This window comes from Pseudophryne corroboree, chromosome 2, assembly GCF_028390025.1.
Source record: "Pseudophryne corroboree isolate aPseCor3 chromosome 2, aPseCor3.hap2, whole genome shotgun sequence".
Classification (NCBI taxonomy): domain Eukaryota; kingdom Metazoa; phylum Chordata; class Amphibia; order Anura; family Myobatrachidae; genus Pseudophryne; species Pseudophryne corroboree.
In genome coordinates, this window is record NC_086445.1 from 741,969,447 (window position 1) to 741,991,415 (window position 21,969).

At 48.4% G+C, this 21,969-nt stretch overlaps 1 protein-coding gene across 3 annotated transcripts in view; it reads left to right on the top strand.

Annotated features, from left to right (window-relative positions):
• The window catches only part of MAGI3 (membrane associated guanylate kinase, WW and PDZ domain containing 3), a 676,662-nt gene that overhangs the window by 325,485 nt on the left and 329,208 nt on the right, over positions 1 to 21,969 (top strand). For all 3 annotated transcript variants that reach the window (XM_063955402.1, XM_063955400.1, XM_063955401.1), the window contains one exon: positions 4,151 to 4,363. In XM_063955402.1, the coding sequence (XP_063811472.1) occupies positions 4,151 to 4,363 (213 nt within the window). The remainder of the gene's footprint in view (positions 1 to 4,150; positions 4,364 to 21,969) is intronic.

Consider the following 21,969-nt stretch of genomic DNA (forward strand, 5'->3'; position numbering starts at 1 on the left):
GGACAGCAAAGATGCTTATTTACATGTTCCCATCTACCCGCTGCATCAGGCATACCTGAGGTTTGCGGTGCAGGACTGCCACTACCAGTTCCAAACATTGCCTTTCGGGCTCTTCACAGCTCCGAGAATATTCACCAAGGTGATGGCGGAGATGATGGTTCTTCTTCGCAAGAAAGGAGTCAAAGTCATCCCATACTTGGACGATCTCCTATTAAAAGCGAGATCCAGGGAGAAACTAGTGCAGAACATTGCACTTTCCCTGATAGTGCTTCAAAAGCACGGTTGGATCATAAACCTTCCAAAATCACTATTGGAACCCACAATGAGGTGATCATTTCTGGGAATGATATTGGACACGGAAGCACAGAAAGTATTCCTACCGGTGGAAAAGGCTCTGGAGATCCAGAGGATGGTCAAACAAGTTTTAAAACCAGCACGCGTATCGATTAATCAGTGCATCCGCCTGCTGGGGAAGATTTTAGCGGCCTACGAGGCTCTACAATTTTGCCGATTCCACGCCAGGGTGTTCCAATGGGACCTACTGGACAAGTGGTCCGGATCGCACCTACACATGCACCAGAGGATAATCCTGTCAACAAAAGCCAGAATTTCACTCTTGTGGTGGCTTCAAAGTTCTCACCTCCTGGAGGGACGCAGGTTCGGGATTCAGACTTGGATCCTGGTGACCACAGATGCAAGCCTCCGAGGTTGGGGAGCAGTCACGCAAGGGGAAAGCTTCCAAGGACGATGGTCAAGTCAAGAAGTTCTCCTTCACATAAACATTCTGGAATTGAGAGCTGTGTACACCAGCCTTCATCAAGCGGCACACCTTCTTCAAGGTCGTCCCATACAGATCCAGTCAGACAATGTAACGGCAGTAACTTACATAACCGCCAGGGCGGAACAAATGGCAATGGCAGAGGTGACAAAGATACTCCTCTGGGCAGAAAGACATGCAAAAGCTCTGTCTGCAATTTTCGTTCCGGGACTGGACAACTGGGAAGCATACTTCGTCAGCAGACACGATCTCCATCCAGGAGAATGGGGCCTCCACCCAGAAGTCTTTGCAGAGTTAGCAGATCGTTGGGGCGTTCCTAAAGTAGATATGATGGCATCACATCTCAACAAGAAGCTTCAGAAATATTGTTCCAGGTCGAGAGACCCACAAGCAATAGCAGTGGATGCACTGGTGACCCAGTGGGTGTTTCAGTCGGTGTATCTGTTCCCTCTACTTCCACTAATACCAAAAGTTCTCAAGATCATCAGAAGAACAAGGGTTTGAGCAATTCTCATTGCTCCAGACTGGCCAAGGAGGGCTTGGTACCCAGATCTTCAGGAGTTATTACTGGAAGATCCTCAGCCTCTTCCTCTTCGCGGCTGCGTTTGACAGCATGGCTGTTGAGCGCCAGATCCTAGCTCGTAAGGGTATTCCCAGTGAAGTCATTCCCACACTTATTCTTGCTAGGAAAGGGGTAACGTCCAAACATTGCCATCGTATTTCGAAAAAATATGTATCTTGGTGTGAATCCATGAAGTCTCCTGCGGTGAAGTTTAAATTAGGACATCTTCTCCTATTTCTACAGGCGAGTGTGGATGCTGGCTTGAGATTAGGGTCTATCAAGGTCCAAATTTTGGCCTTGTCCATTTTCTTTCAGAAACAGTTGGCTTCCCTTCCTGAGGTCCAGATGTTCGTGAAGGGGGTTCTGCGATCTTAATGTGGTGTTGCAGTTCATTAAATCGGACTGGTTTGAACATCTACAAGAGCTAGAGTTGAAGTTTCTCACTTGGAAAGTGGTCACATGCTGTTGGCCTTGGCCTCAGGCAGACGAGTGTCTGAATTAGGGGCTCTGTCACACAAGAGTCCTTATTTGATTTTTCATGAAGATAGAGCTGAACTGCGGACGTGTCAGCATTTTCTTCCAAAGGTTGTGTCTTATTTCCAAATCAACCAACCTGTGGTGGTGCCAGTGGCTTCTGACACCTCAGCCATTTCAAAAGTCCTTGGATGTCGTCAGAGCATTGAGGACTTATGTTGCAAGAATGGCTCAGTAAGGAAAACAGAATCTTTGTTTGTCCTCTATGACCCCAACAAGATTGGGGGTCCTGCTTCTAAGCAGACTATTGCGCACTGGATCAGAGGTACCATTCAACACGCTTATTCCACGGCGGGATTGCCGTTACAGAGTTCGGTAAAGGCCCACTCTACAGGGAAAGTGGGTTCTTCCTGGGCGGCTGCCCGGGGTGTCTCGGAGTTGCAAATTTGCAGAGCAGCTACTTGGTCAGGGGCAAACACGTTTGCTAAGTTTTACAAGTTTGATACCTTGGCTGCTGACGACCTTCAGTTTGGTCAGTCAGTTCTGCAGGAACATTAACACTTTCCCTCCCATACCTGGAGCTTTGTAAACATCCCCATGGTACTAAAATGGACCCCAGCATTCTCTAGGACGTAAGAGAAAATAGGATTTTAATTACCTACCGGTAAATCCTTTTCTCATAGTCCGTAGAGGATGCTGGGCGCCCGCCCAGTGCTCAATTTTCCTGCAGAATTAAGTTTTATCTTTTTACACAGGTTCTCATGTGTTAAGATGTTCACAGCTGTTGCTGTTGCATTATGCATGCACGTTAGCATGGGTTATGTTAGAAGCCATGTTAGGCGGCATGTTTTGTATGGTGTGAGCTGGTGTGAATCTCGCCACTAGTTTAATGTAAATTCTTCTCTCGAAGTTGTCCGTCTCCTCGGGCACAGTTCCTATACTGAGGTCTGGAGGAGGGACATAGAGGGAGGAGCCAGTTCACACTGTTGAAAAGACTTAAAGTGCCGAAGGCTCCTGCGGAACCGTCTATACCCCATGGTACTAAAATCGACCCCAGCATCCTCTACCGACTACAAGAAAAGGATTTACCGGTAGGAAATTAAAATCTTATTTTTTCAGCGCTTGATGATATGGGTTTGCTCAATTTTTGCTGTATTTAGATTTGTGTGAGAGTGGTGGATTCTCTTTAGGGCAACACATTTTCAGCAGCTGTAAGCATCTGAAATAGATCCACTCCAACCCTTCATCTGATTCAGTTAACCCGTTATTCTGGATCCATGTGTTTTCACATTTATGGTCGCGAAAAGGGGGCAGTTATCGGGGATTTTGTTTTGCATGCCTTTTGGGTATTTGAAACAAAATCCCTGATGATGCTGGCTATCCGGAACAATTGAATTAACACCCTCCCCCAGGGATAAATAAATTGTGGTAATTTACCGTGACTAATTGAATTACCCCCAAAGTATAATCCTCAATATAGTTATACTTCAATACCTAATATGAGACTTTTATAATCGTCAAGAAGAAAGGAATATGTACTGGTAACAAAAACTCTCCTCTGCCAAAACTGCATGGTCCAGATTTTTTTCTTTTTCTCTTGACTGCTGGGGTTCACAATTACTGGTAAATGGGGCGGGACATTCACACCGACTTTGCCTTCCTTAAACATTATACACGCCTCATTATTTTCTTGGAATAGACAACCTATATTGCAGTACTTGAAGAAGAAAGTATTTACATAAATTTGCATCCTGAAATATACATCCTAATTAGATTTTTGCATATAGGAATTATATAGCCAGGCACACTACTTCTTTTTCCATTGCAGATGATCAAATTTTCTTCTTAATGCCTATAAAAAAAAATGCAGAATTGGGATTTATTTTCCCCTAGCGTAGTCGCTGAAGGCATGTTTATATCTGCAACATGTGGAGAGAGAATTAGAGCATACTGCATCATTTTATCTTTTCTGGAAAAGCTGTAGTAGGATTAAATACCGTTATTACTGTGGTGAAATATTTCATTAGAAATTATCCAAACAGTTTTAGGGTTTATGTGACTAATACAGATTTTTTTTTTAAACTTAATTTTAAAGAAAATTTTGTTTGACCAAATAAAGTATTTTATATTATATTGTCTCTTGAACCTTCAAGATTTTATTGTTTGGGAGCGTCCTAATGAAATACTGAAATTGGGTTCCAGTTTCATTACAGTTTCTTATAAAATCTTAACACTTTCAGTATTTTTAATGTTTATCTTATTTTATGCCTTGTACTATATACTTCATTTCCAATCATTTTATGTCTAGTACTGAACAATTTCTATTTCACTGGCAGGCAATTTTTATGGCACTCCAAAGCCTCCAGCTGAGCCAAGTCCCTTCCAGCCTGACCCAGTGGATGGGGTCCTATTTGATGCAGACTTTGACACAGAGACTACAAGGAAGAGAACAACTTCTGTTAGCAAGATGCAGCGCACAGACTCCTCCCTCCCAGAAGAGGAAGAGGATGAGGAAAGAGAGGCAGTCAATGGTAGTAGTGGAAGTGCAGGTGCGGACAGAAATTGTATTTGTTCATTAACTATACTCTGATCAGCTTCACACCATTTCAGGGCTGTAGTTCAAATACAGTCCTGTATCCCAAGTCCGTATAGAAAGGATGTGTTTGGGGAGCACTTCTAGATTATTTTAATATTCATTTACTTGGATGTTTGCATCAATAGGATAAAGTCTGATATTTATTATCAGTAGAAAGGGTTGGGAAATGTATCTGCTGCAGGTTGTATTTATAAACAGAGAGATAAGTTAAGTTTGGTGGGGGTAACTGCACTGTAAGGAATTCCTCTGGCCTTAATACAAGCAGTTCATATGGCAGACCTGTACACACATCCAGAGCCACAGTCAGTTGTTATTTTCTATTTCAGCTATGTTGGATCAATACTGTATTAATTGCACTGCAGAGCAAATTGCCTGTTTTTCATTCTTTTGAGCGCATTGTTGTGCCCCATAGAATCAAGAGTGCATTAAATATACCAGTGAGCAGCCTTAATGTTTGCCATCTTCATAATTTATCAATAGATTTCTCTTCAGAAAACTTTAAAGATAGGTCTATTTACTAAGCCTTGGATGGAGATAAAGTGGATGGAGATAAAGTGGACGGAGATAAAGTAACAGACAATCAGCTCTTAACTGTCATTTTTCAAATCCAGCCTGTGACATGCCAGTTAGGAGCTGATTGGCTTGTACTTTATCTCCATTTACTTTATCTCCATTCAAGGCTTAGTAAATAGACCTCAGAGTTGTTAACAGTCTCTAATTTTCAGAGGACATATTTGTAACTGAAATATCCCTATTAAAAAAACAAAAAACAAAAACAATTATCCAGTGCAGGGGTGGCCAACCAGTCAGAGAAAAAGAGCCAAAATATCTTGTTAGGTAAGTCAAAGAGCCGACATCAAGCCGAAGGCGCGTGTGCAAAAATGGGGTGTGACCTTGTGCCTGCTAGGCCACACACCTGGTATAAAAGACAATGAAAATTCCAGATCCACATAAAATACATTTTAAAGCCAGAATCAACATAAAATACATTGAAAAAGACACTTCCACATAAAATAATAAAAAAAAATCCAGATCCACATAAAATATATTGAAAAAGCCATATTCACATAATACACTTCAGCTCCTCCATGTGTCACTCCAGCCAGCACCCTCCTGTGTCTCTCCAGTAAGCTCCCCATTGTGTGTCTCCTGCCAGGATATCCTTTGTCACTACAGCCAGCTCCCCATTGTGTCACTCCAGCCAGCACCCTCCTGTGTCACTCCAGCCAGCACCCTCCTGTGTCACTCCAGCCAGCATCCTCCTGTGTCACTCCAGCCAGCACCCTCCTGTGTCACTCCAGTAAGCTCCCCATTGTGTCTCTCCTGCCAGGATATCCTTTGTCACTCCAGCCAGCTCCCCATTGTGTCACTCTTGCCAGCACCCTCCTGTGTCAATCCAGCCAGCACCCTCCTGTATCACTACAGCCCAGTATCTGGCTCCAGGGTCGGACTGGCCCACAGGGGTACCAGGGAAACCACCGCTAGGCCCCACTGCCTGAGGGCCCACTCCTTCCTCTAGGGATCAGGTTCCAGACTATTCACTTGTATTATACATGGTAGATATGTTGCATTACACTGCACTAAGCTATTGTGTATTTCAAGCCGCTGTGGAGGATAACCACACCCCCTTTGTTGGATGGCCACACCCCTAAGTATGGGCCCCTATAACTGCATTCCCCTGGTGGGCCCTTCATGTCCCAGTCCGACACTGTCTGGCTCCCTCAGTTTTCAATCGCCGTAGTGCTGCTGTGTGTCTGATTGGAGTGCACCAGTTTCCAGGGTCTGTTGTGGTCAGGTGACTGAGTGTCGAGAGCCACATTTGAATAAAGAAAGAGCCGCATGCGGCTCAAAAGCCACAGGTTGGCCACGGCTGAACCAGTGGGCCATTCCATGCCAGTTCACCCAGACGTGACAACTACCGACTCATGAAACTTTGTACACTTGATACTACCATAGAGCTACTAAACCAAGTTTAATTGCTGGGAAATGCCATTCCTGATGCTCCGCTTTTTTCTGAGGTGTATCAGGAAAAAAATTCACATCTCAGTGCCTGATCCACATATCACTTTGAAATTTTGACCCTTTTGTCAATTGAAATATGGAGAATCTGTAAAAAAAAATTTGCAATCTTGCTGAACTTCGAGAGTTCATTATACATTTCTTTATGTCGTACTTAATATTTCTCTGACGTCCTAGTGGATGCTGGGGACTCCGTAAGGACCATGGGGAATAGCGGCTCCGCTGGAGACTGGGCACAGCTAAGAAAGATTTAGGACTACCTGGTGTGCACTGGCTCCTCCCTCTATGCCCCTCCTCCAGACCTCAGTTAGAATTTTGTGCCCGGCCGAGCTGGTTGCACACTAGGGGCTCTCCTGAGCTCTTAGAAAGAAAGTTTATTTAGGTTTTTTATTTTCAGTGAGATCTGCTGGCAACAGACTCACTGCTTCGAGGGACTGAGGGGAGAAGAAGCGAACCTACCTGCTTGCAGCTAGCTTGGGCTTCTTAGGCTACTGGACACCATTAGCTCCAGAGGGATCGAACACAGGCCCAGCCTTGCTCGTCCGGTCCCGGAGCCGCGCCGCCGTCCCCCTTGCAGAGCCAGAAGCAAGAAGAACGTCCAGAAAATCGGCGGCTGAAGACTCCGGTCTTCATTAAGGTAGCGCACAGCACTGCAGCTGTGCGCCATTGCTCCCCATGCACACCTCACACTCCGGTCACTGATGGGTGCAGGGTGCTGGGGGGGGCGCCCTGGGCTGCAATATAAATACCTTAGCTTGGCAAAAAAACACATAATATAGTCAGTAAGACTATATATGTGTAAAATCCCCTGCCAGAAATATCCTGAAAAAAGCGGGAGAAGTCCACCGTGAAGGGGGCGGAGCTATCTCCCTCAGCACACTGGCGCCATTTCCTCTCACAGCTCCGCTGGAAGGACGCTCCCCAGGCTCTCCCCTGCAGTTTCCAGGCTCAATAGGGTTAAAAAGAGAGGGGGGGGGCACTAAATTTAGGCGCAAATTGTGTATTATAGCAGCTATAGGGGAAAAATCACTGTGTGTAGTGTGTATCCCTGTATTATATAGCGCTCTGGTGTGTGCTGGCATACTCTCTCTCTGTCTCCCCAAAGGACTTTGTGGGGTCCTGTCCTCAGTCAGAGCATTCCCTGTGTGTGTGCGGTGTGTCGGTACGGTTGTGTCGACATGTTTGATGAGGAGGCTTATGTGGAGGCGGAGCAGGTGCCGATAAATGTGATGTCACCCCCTGCGGGGTCGACACCTGAATGGATGGACATGTGGAAGGAATTACGCGACAGTGTCAACTCACATAAAAGATTTGACGACATAGCAGATGTGGGATAGCTGGCTGCTCAGCCCGTGCCTGCCCAGGCGTCTCAAAAGCCATCAGGGGCTCTAAAACGCCCACTACCTCAGATGGCAGACACAGATGTCGACACGGATACGGACTCCAGTGTCGACGACGATGAGACTAGTGTACATTCCAATAGAGCCATTCGTTATATGATAACGGCAATGAAAAATGTGTTGCACATTTCTGAAATTACCCCAGGTACCACAAAAAAGGGTATTATGTTTGGGGAGAAAAAGCTACCAGTGGTGTTTCCCCCATCTGATGAATTAAATTAAGTGTGTGAAGAAGCGTGGGCTTCCCCCGATAAGAAACTGGTAATTTCAAAAAAGTTACTAATGGCATACCCTTTCCCGCCAGAGGACAGGTCACGTTGGGAGACATCCCCTAGGGTGGATAAAGCGCTCACACGTCTGTCTAAAAAGGTGGCACTACCGTCTCCGGACACGGCCGCCCTAAAGGAACCTGCGGATAGAAAGCAGGAGGCTATCCTGAAGTCTGTATATACACACTCAGGAATTATACTGAGACCGGCTATTGCTTCAGCATGGATGTGCAGTGCTGCAGCTGCGTGGTCAGATTCCCCGTCGGAAAACATTGATACCCTAGATAGGGACACTATATTGCTAACCGTAGAGCATATTAAAGACGCTGTCTTATACATGAGAGATGCACAGAGGGATATTTGCCGGCTGGCATCTAAAATAAACGCAATGTCCATTTCTGCCAGGAGAGGATTGTGGACTCGGCAGTGGACAGGAGATGCAGATTCTAAAAGGGACATGGAAGTTTTGCCTTACAAGGGTGAGGAGTTGTTTGGGGATGGTCTCTCGGACCTCGTTTCCACAGCGACAGCTGGGAAGTCAGTATTTTTACCCCATGTTCCCTCACAGCCAAAGAAAGCACCGTATTATCAGGTACAGTCCTTTCGAACCCAGAAAGGCAAGCGGGTTAGAGGCGCGTCCTTTCTGCCCAGAGGCAGAGGTAGAGGGAAAAAGCTGCAACATACAGCCAGTTCCCAGGAACAAAAGTCCTCCCCCGCTTCCTCTAAGTCCACCGCATGACGCTGGGGCTCCACAGGCGGAGCCAGGTACGGTGGGGGCCCGGCTCAAGAACTTCAGCGACCAGTGGGCTCGCTCACGGGTGGATCCCTGGATTCTACAAGTAGTATCTCAGGGGTACAAGCTGGAATTCGAGACGTCTCCCCAAATCTGCCTTGCCGACAGCTCCCCCGGACAGGGAGGCAGTGCTGGAGGCGATTCACAAGCTGTTTTCTCAGCAGGTGATAATCAAGGTACCCCTCCTTCAACAAGGACGGGGTTACTATTCCACAATGTTTGTGGTACCGAAACCGGACGGTTCGGTGAGATCCATTTTAAATTTAAAATCCTTGAACACTTATATAAGAAGGTTCAAGTTCAAGATGGAATCACTCAGGGCGGTGATTGCAAGCCTGGACGAGGGGGATTACATGGTATCACTGGACATCAAGGATGCTTACCTGCATGTCCCCATTTACCCTCCTCACCAGGAGTACCTCAGATTTGTGGTACAGGACTGTCATTACCAATTCCAGACGTTGCAGTTTGGTCTGTCCATGGCACCGATGGTATTTACCAAGGTAATGGCCGAAATGATGATACTCCTTCGAAAAAAGGGAGTTTTAATTATCCCGTACTTGGACGATCTCCTTATAAAGGCGAGGTCCAGGGAACAGTTGTTGATCGGAGTAGCACTTGCTCGGGAAGTGCTACAACAGCACGGCTGGATCCTGAATTTTCCAAAGTCGCAGCTGGTTCCTACAACGCGTCTACTGTTCCTGGGGATGGTTCTGGACACGGAACAGAAAAAAGTGTTTCTCCCGGAGGAGAAGGCCAAGGAGTTGTCATCTCTAGTCAGAGACCTCCTAAAACCAAAACAGGTGTCGGTGCACCATTGCACGCGAGTCCTGGGAAAGATGGTGGCTTCTTACGAAGCAATTCCTTTCGGAAGGTTCCATGCAAGGATCTTTCAGTGGGATCTGTTGGACAAGTGGTCCGGATCGCATCTTCAGATGCATCGGCTGATAACCCTGTCTCCAAGGACCAGAGTGTCGCTGTTGTGGTGGCTGCAGAGTGCTCATCTTCTAGAGGGCCGCAGATTCGGCATACACCATGGATGCCAGCCTTCGAGGTTGGGGGGCAGTCACACAGGGAAGAAATTTCCAAGGATTATGGACGAGTCAGGAGACTTCCCTACACATAAATATTCTGGAACTAAGGGCCATTTACAATGCCCTAAGTCAGGCAAGACCCCTGCTTCAACACCAGCCGGTGCTGATCCAGTCAGACAACATCACGGCGGTCGCCCATGTAAACCGACAGGGCGGCACAAGAAGCAGGATGGCGATGGCAGAAGCCACAAGGATTCTCCGATGGGCGGAAAATCACGTGATAGCACTGTCAGCAGTGTTCATTCCAGGAGTGGACAACTGGGAAGCAGACTTCCTCAGCAGGCACAACCTCCACGCGGGAGAGTGGGGACTTCATCCAGAAGTCTTCAAGCTGATTGTAAATCGCTGGGAACGGCCACAGGTGGACATGATGGCGTCCCGCCTCAACAAAAAGCTAAAAAGATATTGCGCCAGGTCAAGGGACCCTCAGGCGATAGCTGTGGACGCTCTAGTGACACCGTGGGTGTACCAGTCGGTTTATGTGTTCCCTCCTCGGCCTCTCATACCCAAGGTACTGAGAATAATAATAAGGAGAGGAGTAAGAACTATACTTGTGGTTCCGGATTGGCCAAGAAGAGCTTGGTACCCAGAACTTCAAGAAATGATCTCAGAGGACCCATGGCCTCTGCCGCTCAGACAGGACCTGCTGCAGCAGGGACCCTGTCTGTTCCAAGACTTACCGCGGCTGCGTTTGATGGCATGGCGGTTGAACGCCGGATCCTGAAGGAAAAGGGCATTCCAGAGGAAGTCATCCCTACGCTGATTAAAGCTAGGAAGGAGGTGACCGTAAACCATTATCACCGCATATGGCGAAAATATGTTGCGTGGTGTGAGGCCAGAAGGGCCCCAACGGAGGAATTTCAGCTAGGTCGATTTCTGCACTTCCTACAGTCAGGGGTGACTATGTGCCTAAAATTGGGTTCCATTAAGGTCCAGAGTTCGGCTCTGTCGATTTTCTTCCAAAAAGAACTGGCTTCACTGCCTGAAGTTCAGACGTTTGTTAAAGGAGTGCTGCATATTCAGCCCCCTTTTGTGCCTCCAGTGGCACCTTGGGATCTCAATGTGGTGTTGAATTTCCTTAAGTCACATTGGTTGAGCCACTTAAAACCGTGGAACTAAAATATCTCACGTGGAAAGTGGTCATGCTGTTGGCCTTGGCTTCGGCCAGGCGTGTGTCAGAATTGGCGGCTTTGTCATGTAAAAGCCCTTATCTGATTTTCCATATGGATAGGGCGGAATTGAGGACTCGTCCCCAATTTCTTCCTAAGGTGGTATCAGCTTTTCATTTGAACCAACCTATTGTGGTGCCTGCGGCTACTAGTGACTTGGACGATTCCAAGTTACTGGACGTAGCCAGAGCCCTGAAAATCTATGTTTCCAGGACGGCTGGAGTCAGGAAAACTGACTCGCTATTTATCCTGTATGCGCCCAACAAGCTGGGTGCTCCTGCTTCAAAGCAGTCTATTGCTCGCTGGATCTGTAGTACGATTCAACTTGCACATTCTGCGGCTGGACTGCCGCATCCTAAATCTGTAAAAGCGCATTCCACGAGGAAAGTGGGCTCTTCTTGGGCGGCTGCCCGAAGGGTCTCGGCTTTACAACTTTGCCGAGCTGCTACTTGGTTGGGTTCAAACACATTTGCTAAATTCTACAAGTTTGATACCTTGGCTGAGGAGGACCTTGAGTTTGCTCATTCGGTGCTGCAGAGTCATCCGCACTCTCCCGCCCATTTGGGAGCTTTGGTATAATCCCCATGGTCCTTACGGAGTCCCCAGCATCCACTAGGACGTCAGAGAAAATAAGAATTTACTCACCGGTAATTCTATTTCTCGTAGTCCGTAGTGGATGCTGGGCGCCCATCCCAAGTGCGGATTGTCTGCAATACTTGTATATAGTTATTGCCTAACTAAAGGGTTATTGTTTGGAGCCATCTGTTTGAGAGGCTCAGTTGTTATTCATACTGTTCACTGGGTATGGTATCACGAGTTGTACGGTGTGGCTGGTATGAGTCTTACCCGGGATTCCAAAATCCTTTCCTTATTGTGTCAGCTCTTCCGGGCACAGTTTCCTAACTGAGGTCTGGAGGAGGGGCATAGAGGGAGGAGCCAGTGCACACCAGGTAGTCCTAAATCTTTCTTAGTTGTGCCCAGTCTCCTGCGGAGCCGCTATTCCCCATGGTCCTTACGGAGTCCCCAGCATCCACTACGGACTACGAGAAATAGAATTACCGGTGAGTAAATTCTTATTTTTTTATGGTGCAAAAAAAAAAGTGGGTTCAATTAGCTTTATCAACCTACGGCATGTCCCTTTTTTGTTTTAATTGAATCTTAAAATATACTTTAAAAGGCTATGAAAGAAAAATAATGGGATTTCTCTTACGTCCTAGTGGATACTGGGGATCTGTACTTTAGTACCATGGGGTATAGCTTGGGTGCACTGGTGCCTGGCACTTTAAAACCTTTAATGTCTGTATGTGTGTGCTGGCTCCTCCCCTCTATGCCCCTCCTACCAGACCCAGTTTAGAAAAATGTGCCCAAGGAGCCGGGTGCATTTCTCTGGAGCTCCAGAGAGTTTCCTTTATTTTTATTTTAGTTTATTATTTTCAGGTAGCTCTGGTTGCAACCAGGCTACCTGCTTCTTGGGACTTAGAGGGGGGACCGAACCAACCTCCTGAGGGTTAATGGTTTGTAATCCCAGCTGACAGGACACTGAGCTCCTGAGGTACTGTTCACACACCGTTAGTGTATGTGCCCACGCCAGCAGCTAGCCACCACCCTCTAACAGATGCCGAAGATCGATAGGTGCGGTGAGTGTTAACATCGGGGTCCCGGTTAGCGGGTCCCCGTTGTGGTTTCGGCGGCATGTCACCCGGTGGTCATCGGCCTCGAGCTGCGGTGCCCGCCGCAGACTACACTGGCTCACGGCTCATGTCCCGCAGTCCTCACTGTCATACAAGGCTTTGTGTGTACTGTTACTGTATGTTTGAGGTGCTTTACATGGCCAGTATAATAATACAGGGACCGCGCACCATTGCAAGGGGCGTTGCTTCCCGGAGTGGGACCAGAGGCGGGAAGGCGCCATTTCCTGCTTCTATGTATCATCAAGGCTGCATGCACGCTGCTCCTCCAGGGACCCACGCTGTTACAGACTCAGTACTGGTACCAGGGGGTCATAGCAGGAGGGGGGAGCTCGCCAGCAGTAACGCCGCTGCACTTCTGTCAGGTTGTACATATATTTTCACACATTGTACCTGCTGTGTTTTCTGTGTGCTGGTCTCCGTTCCTCAGTGTCACTCCAAGGGCTTTCTAGGGTCTGTGTGGAGGTTTTTCGGGGAGCTGAGCTGTATTACTGTTGTATACTTATGTCTGTGGACATGATTATGTGTGCTGCTTGTAACTCTACCCGTTCATCAGCGGGGTCCCTCATGTGTGAACAGTTCTACTTATCTCCACAGGGACACAGTTCACAGGTACCTGACTGGTTAGATCATTTTAAAAGCATGATTCAGAATGTATATTCAGAATTGGCTGCAGCTAAAAAGGAGAGACAGGTGTTGAAACATTCGTCTATTGATTGTATGGCTAAAGCAGCAGTTACCAGAAAGGCTTATCAGCCCCCCCCTTGGTTTCACATAAACGCTTACTGCCACAGGTGCTCCAGTTTGATTCTGATCAACCTGATGTGGATGATGATGATGATGATGATATGGATGAGGACAGCTTTGTCCCCCGGGGTAGAGGCTCTCATTTATGCTATAAGAGAGGTTCTTCACATACCGGATCAGGACGCAGAACCAGATGAGGAATTATACTTTAATGTAAGACCAAAGACCTCGGTCACCTTTCCTGTGTCTAAAGAATTAAATTCTCTGACCAGGGAGGCATGGTTAAACGCCTGATAAGAAATGTTAAATTCCTCAGAGGTTTTTAGCTACTTTTCCCCTCCCAGCAGAGGACAGGAAGGTATGGGAAAACCCCCCATCAGTCGATCCGTCGGTATCCAGACTGTCTTAAGAAGTTGGTACTGCCGGTGCCAGGGGCTATATCCCTTAAAGAGCCGGATGACCGTAAAAGTGAGACCACTCTCAAGGTAATATATACGGTAGCAGGCGTAGTACAACGCCCAACAATTGTTTGTGGCTGGATTTCCAGGGCAGTGGTTAAGTGGTCTGATACTGTTATTGATGGTTTAGACCAGCGGTTGCCAAACCGTCGCTCGCGAGCGACTGGTAGCTCGGCACCGCTTCCTAGGTAGCTCTAGGCGGCGATGAAGAAAGTCCACTGGCAGGCAGCCACAGCGCGTCTCCTAGCTTTGAAGTAAGTGCCCACATCGGCGCTGCCAACATCTCTGCGCGCGCGGCCATTTGAAAAATAGTGCGGCCCGCCAGCCAATCAGAGCTCACGGCTCCTGATTGGCTGGCGGTCTGCACCATATTTCAAATGGCCGCACGGTGCGCGGTTGGAGATGTCAGCAGCGCCGCCGCGGGTACTTACTTCAGAGCGAGGAGACGTGCTGTGGCTGCCTGCCAGTAGACTCTCCTCATCTCCTCCCCTCAAACACAGCGGCAGATGCGGGGGGGGGGGCAACAATTGTGAGCACTGCTGAGGGTGGGGGGAGGCATTATTTGTGTATCTTGCACTGCTGGGGGGAGGCATTATTTGTATATCTGGCACTGCTGGGGGGCATTAATTGTATATCTGGCACTGCTGGGGGGCATTAATTGTCTATCTGGCACTGCTGGGGGGCATTAATTGTACATCTGGCACTGCTTAGAGGCACTAATTGTATATGTGGCACTGCTGGGGGGCACTACTTGTATATGTGGCACTGCTAGGGGCCACTAATTCGGTATCTTACACTGCTGGGGGGCATTATTTGTGTATCTGGCACTGCTGGGGGGCAATAATTGTGTATCTGGCACTGCTGGGGGCATTATTTGTGTATCTGGCACTGGGGGGGGCATTATTTGTGTATCTGGCACTGCTGGGGGGCACTAATTGTGTATCTGGCACTGCTGTGGGGCACTAATTTTGTATCTGGCACTGCTGGGGGGCATTATTTGTATATCCGGCACCGCTGGGGGGCATTAATTGTATATCTGGCACTGCTGGGAGGCACTGATTGTATATGTGGCACTGCTAGGGGGCACTAATTGTGTATCTGGCTCTGCTGGGGGGCATTAACTGTGTATCTGGCACTGCTGAGGGGCATTATTTGTGTATCTGGCACTGCTGAGGGGCATTATTTGTGTATCTGCCACTTCTGGGGGGCGTGATTTGTGTATCTGGCACTGCTGGGGGGCATGATTTGTTTATCTGGCACTGCTGAGGGGCATGATTTGTGTATCTGGCACTGCTGGGAGGCATGATTTGTGTATGTGGCACTGCTGAGGGGCATTACTTGTGTATCTGGCACTGTGGGGGGGCATTACTGTTGCGAGGCCACACCCACTTTTGTGAGCCCACACCCACTGTCACAGGAATGTGCGCAGATTGGGGAGAGGGGGTAGCTCTTCCAGAGGTTTTTTTTCCCAAAAGTAGCTCACACTCCAATTAAGGTTGGAGACCACTGGTTTAGACTCTCTGCCCCGGGATGAGGTCATTACTCTGCTGCAACATATAGAGGATGCTGCATATTTCATGATCAAGGCTATAAAAGAATTGTGCAAGATAAATGGCTGCACTACTGCTATGGCTGTTTCGGCACGCAGAGCTCTGCGGTTGCGTCAGTGGTCAGCGGGCGCTGATTCCAAAAAGGGTGTCGAAAATCTTCCCTTTACAGGTGAGGCCTTGTTTGGAGACCAATTAAATAAATGGATCTCCCTGGCAATGGCGGGTAAGTCTACCTATCTGCCGTCGGCTGCGCCACCTGCTAGACGTTCTTACTCAGGGCCCTCCTTGCAGTCCTTTCGTGTGGCAAGGTTCCGAGGCAGGGGCCGAGCGGTCTCCACCACTCCTGGAGGAACTCATGGTAAGTCTCGTAAACCTGCAGCTGCTGCCTCCCTGGACCAGACCACCGGATTCCTTGCTGCTAAGCCTTCCGCGTGATGGTTGGCCCCAGCAACAAGGCAACTTTCAGGTGGGTGCTCGCCTTCAACACGTCGGCGAAGTCACCTTGGGTGAGGGACCTCATTTCCCAGGGATACCGGCTGGAATTTCAAGCACTTCCTCCTCACCGATTTTTCAAATCAGGCTTGCCAGCAAAAGTTACCTTGCAAGAGGCTAATCAAAAACTTGGTTCCAGTACCTCCTCCGTTACGCAATAGGGGTTTTTACTCTAGTCTTTTTGTCGTTCCAAAACCAGACGGCTCGGTGCGACCCATCTTAAACCTGAAATCTCTTAACCCATATCTGCGGGTGTTCAAATTCAAGATGGAATCCCTGCGGGCAGTGGTGTTTGGTCTGGAAGAGGGGGAATTCCTGGTATCCCTAGATGTCAAGGATGCTTACCTACACATTCCCATTTGGCCCGCTCATCAGGCTTACCTCCGGTTTGCCATCTTGGACTACCATTTCCAGTTTCAGGCCTTGCCCTTTGGCCTGTCCACAGTTCCGAGGGTCTTCACCAAGGTCATGGCGGAGATGATACTGCAACTGCGCATGATGGATGTCAACATAGTCCCCCTACTTTGACGATCTCCTGATAAAGGCTATGTCCAGGGAGCGTCTGTTGCACAGCATCGATCTGACGACTCGCCTACTTACGGATCATGGGTGGATCCTAAATTTCCAGAAATCTCACCTGGAACTGACCCAACGTCTTCAGTTCCTGGGAATGATACTGGATACGGTGTCTCAGACTGTTTCTTCCAACGGACAAGGCCCTGGCTATCCAGGCTATGGTTCGTTCAGTGCTCCGTCCTCGCAAGGTATCCACACATCTTTGCATATGCTTGCTGGGCAGGACGGTTGCTGCTTACGAGGCAATCCAATACGGCAGATTTCATGCCCGGCCATTTCAGCTGGATCTGCTGGACAAATAGTTGGGGTCTCACCTTCACATGCATCAGGAAGTGACCTTATCTCCAAAAGTATGGATTTCTTTATTATGGTGACTTCAAGTTTCTCACCTGGTAGAAGGCAGGACTTTCAATATCCACTTGTGGATTCTACTGACAAACTGATACAAGCCTCCGGGGTTGGGGAGCTGTGACCAAAGGGGCCCAGTTCCAGGGGAGATGGTCAGTTCAGGAATCTGCTCTGCCGATAAACATCCTGGAACTCAGGGCAATTTACAATGCTCTTCTGCAAGTTTCCCATCTCCTGAAGGATCAGGCGATCCAGGTCCAATCGCACAATGCCACGGCGGTGGCATTCATAAACCGACAAGGGGGAGCAAAAAGCAGAGCGGCGATGCGAGAAGTCTCAAGAATACTTGTCTGGGCGGAGGCCAACACAAGGGCCATCTCAGCCATATTCATTCCAGGAGTGGACAACTAGGAAGCGGGCTTCCTCAGCAGACACGACATCCATCCGTGGGGAATGGGGCCTACATCCCCAGGTATTTCAACAGTTAATTTAACAGTGTGGCTGTCCGCAGATAGATCTGATGGCTTCTCAACTCAACAAGAAGGTATGCCGCTACTGTTCCAGAACTAGGGATCTGCAGGCTGTAGCAGTGGACGCGCTGACGACACCATGGACTTACCAGTTTGTGTACCTGTTCCCTCCTCTACTGCTAATCCCAAGAGTTCTAAAAAGACTAATAAGGGAAAGCGTTCAATCAATTCTAAGTGCCCTGGATTGGCCTCGACGGACATGGTACTCGGACCTCCTAACCATGGCTCTGGAGGATCCCTGGCCTCTGCTGCTTCAAAAGGATCTTCTTCAACAAGGTCTGTTTGTCTATCCAGACTTACAGTGGCTACGTTTGACGGCTGGGAAGTTGAGAGGGAGATTGTAGCTAGAAAAGGTCTTCCCTCCCGTGTTATTTCCACCATGGTCCAGGCCAGGAAGATGGTTACGTCTAGACATTATCATCGTATCTGGAAGAAGTATGTTTCCTGGTGTGAAAGTAGAAAGGTTTCTCCCGTGGAATTTAGAATGGATCGTCTTCTACTTTTCTTTCAAGTGGGAGTGGATATGGTCCTACGTTTAGGCTCCTTCAAAGTCCAGATTTCAGCGCTCTCTGTTTTCTTCCAGAAACAGCTTGCCATGTTGCCGAAAGTACAAACTTTCCTAAAAGGTGTTCTTCATATGCCACCGCCCTTCGTACCTCCCATGGCTCTGTGGGATTTCAATGTGGTTCTGTCCTTTCTTCAATCGGACTGGTTTGAACTCTTACATAGGGTGGAGTTGAAATTTCTCACCTGGAAGACAGTGTCTCTGAATCGGGGGCCTTATCCTGAAAGAGCCCTTATTTGATTTTTCATGAAGAAATGGCAGAACTCAGGACCCGACCTCAGTTTTTGCCTAAAGTGGTGTCAGCTTTTCATGTGAATCAACCCATTGTGGTTCCGGTGTTTTTTGATGCCTCTGTTGGTCCAGAGGCCTTGGATGTGGTGAGGACTCTGAAGATTTATGTCAAACGGACTGCTCGTCATCGGAAATCTGACTCGCTGTTTGTTCTTTATGATGCCAACAAGATTGGTTGTCCGGCTTCTAAGCAATCAATTGCTCGTTGGCTCAGGTTGACCATTCAACAAGCTTATACTTCGGCGGCTCTGCCTTTGCCGACATCTATTCAGGCCTACTCGACAAGATCTGTGGGCTCTTCCTGGGCGGCTACCCGCTGTCACGATCCGGGTATCTGGACACCATTACTTACCCTTCAGATGCCTCCTAAGGCTGGCTCAGCGTTCCAGGACCGGATCCCGCTGTTCCTGAGTTTCCACATGCAGAATGTCAGAGTGGTGATTTCATCAGCCGCGGCCTCCGCTGTGCCCGCGTGGTTAAATGTGCGCTTGTCAGTCTGGCGTCTCCTGTCTCCTGTGGCCGGCGTCGCCATTACTGTTTCAATTCTCACATGGATTACAAACCAAACTTCCCTCCAAGTGTCTGCATGGGCGCAGCCATCTTGGATTTTGTCATCTGATCATTTCCACCAATCTGCTGTCTGTATTGTTGATTTGCATAATTGCCTAGCCAACCCCTTCCTTGCTGCAGGTATAAGTAAGCTGTGCCTGAGCAAGGAAGGCGTCAGTGCTTTGGTTGTCTAACCTAGTTCCAGTTTGTCTCTCTTCTGTGGTTGTCTTCCAGGTTCCAGCTCCTGTCTCCAGACTTCTGCTATAGAGACCCGCACCAGCATTCCATCTGCGGTGTAGCCTGACTCTCCGATCCATTCTGGACTCACCTGTTTCCAGTTATCAATCACCTGCTTCCAGCCCAGCTTCCAGCAGTGTACAGCTTCTCTTAAAGGGCCGGTGTCCTTTCTGCAGTTTACCACTCTCCACCGGTATTATTATTTCACCGCTCTCAAACTCCAAACTTCATTATCAATCACCTGCTTCCAGCCCAGCTTCCAGCAGTGTACAGCTTCTCTTAAAGGGCCGGTGTCCTTTCTGCAGTTTACCACTCTCCACCGGTATTATTATTTCACCGCTCTCAAACTCCAAACTTCATTATTATTTCATCGCTCTCAAGTTCGTTTATTATTTAACTGGTTCCAGCCAGTATCCACTCCGTACCAACAACAGTCTGGTTCCAGCCAGTATCCACAGCAGCCGTTTTATCTTCAGCAGCCCAGCCTTTCCTGGAACACCAGCTGGTACGATCCTGGGTTCTCTCCATTGCTACAGTCAGGCCTGGTAAGGACTTTCCAACTAGAAGATTATAAGAACTGTCTCACACTACCAGTGCCTGTGGCCCTTGCCACCCTGTAGTACCCAGGAATTGTATTTATCCTCTGTTGACTTTTAGGTTTCCTTTACTGCTGCTGTGTTACGGAGTTTGTCATAATAAACATCATTGACTTTTATCCTGGTTGTCGTGGTCACGCCTTCGGGCAGTTATTCTACATGTTACTTACATGTCTAGGGGTCTGATACAACCTCCCAGGTTCCGTTACATCTCAGCCCCTACAACTGAGGCTGCCTCCCGTCAGCTCAGGCCCTCAGTTGTGACAGTAAGCACTGACCTAATGAATCCAGCCGGAGACCAGGATCAAGCGACCAGGCCGATGCAAGAACTGGCAGCCCGACTTGAACATCAGGAGGCTGCACAGGGCCACATCATCCGCTGTCTCCAGGATCTCTCTACACGGCTGGATGGGATTCAAACGACCCTCCGTGGACCTGGCACGTCCGGTGCGTCCACTACAGTGACACCAGCTGTAACCCCACCCACCTTACCCATTTCCTGTCCACATCTTCATCTTCCAACGCCAGCAAAATTTGATGGATCTCCAAGGTTCTGCAGGGGATTTCTCAATCAATGTGAAATCCACTTTGAGCTTCTACCTGGCAATTTCTTCAGTGACCGTACCAAAATTGCCTATATCATCTCCCTTCTCAGTGGCTCAGCCCTTGACTGGGCATCACCTTTATGGGAGAAGTCTGATCCCCTGCTATCCTCCTATACTGACTTTGTAGCTACATTCAGGCGCATCTTCGACGAGCCAGGCCGGATAACATCTGCTTCATCTGAGATTCTCCGTTTACGCCAGGGAACACGTACTGTGGGACAGTATCTTATACAGTTTAAAATCCTGGCATCCGAACTGGCATGGAACGACGAGGCCCTGTATGCTGCATTCTGGCATGGCTTATCAGAACGCATCAAGGATGAGTTAGCTACCAGAGACTTGCCCTCTAAGTTGGATGAGCTAATTTCTCTTTGCACGAAGGTTGATCTACGTTTCAGAGAGAGAGCAACCGAGCGAGGAAGATCATCTACTCCTAAATCTTCTGCTTCTCCTCCTCGTCAACCATCTCCATCCAAGGATGAGCCTATGCAAATTAGTCGTTCCCGTCTATCTCCCGCTGAGCGCCGAAGACGTCTCTCTGAGTCTCTCTGTCTCTACTGTGCAGCTCCGTCGCACAATATCAATGCCTGTCCCAAACGTCCGGGAAACTCCAGATCCTAGCTCGCCAAGGAGAGGGCCGGCTAGGAGTAATGATCTCCTCTCCATCTCCTCATGACTGTAACCTCCCAGTGTCGCTCCAAATTGCTCAACGTTACAGGAACGTCATTGCCCTCCTTGATTCCGGAGCAGCTGGGAATTTCATAACCGAAGCTTATGTTAAACGGTGGTCCCTACCCACCGAGAGACTGTCCTCGTCCATCTCTTTGACTGCCGTGGATGGCAGCAAGATTTTTGACGCAGTCATTTCCTTAAGGACTCTTCCAGTTCGTCTGAGAGTGGGAGTTCTTCATTCTGAGTATATTTCTTTTTTAGTGATTCCAAGAGCCACACATCCAGTGGTTTTAGGCCTTCCATGGCTCCGTCTCCACAACCCATCAATTGACTGGACGACTACGCAAATACTGGCATGGGGTCCCTCCTGTGCTGAGACTTGTTTAGCCAAAGTTCTTCCTGTTTGTTCTTCCTTCCCCAGGTCATCTGATGTTCCGCCTCCTCCATATCAAGACTTCACGGACGTGTTCAGTAAAGCCTCTGCCGATATCCTTCCTCCTCATAGAGAATGGGACTGCCCAATCGACCTCATTCCAGGGAAGGTTCCACCGCGAGGTCGAACTTATCCGTTGTCTCTGCCTGAGACACACTCCATGGAAGAGTACATCAAAGAGAACCTGGCGAAGGGTTTCATCCGACCATCTTCTTCTCCAGCCGGCGCAGGCTTCTTCTTCGTTAAGAAGAAAGACGGTGGTCTGCGTCCGTGCATCGACTACAGAGGTCTGAACGACATTACCGTCAAGAACCGATACCCTTTACCCCTGATTACCGAGCTCTTTGATAGAGTTAGTGGTGCAACTATTTTCACAAAGCTGGACTTGAGGGGTGCCTACAATCTCATCCGAATCCGTGAGGGTGACGAGTGGAAGACCGCCTTTAACACCCGTGACGGACATTATGAGTACCTCGTC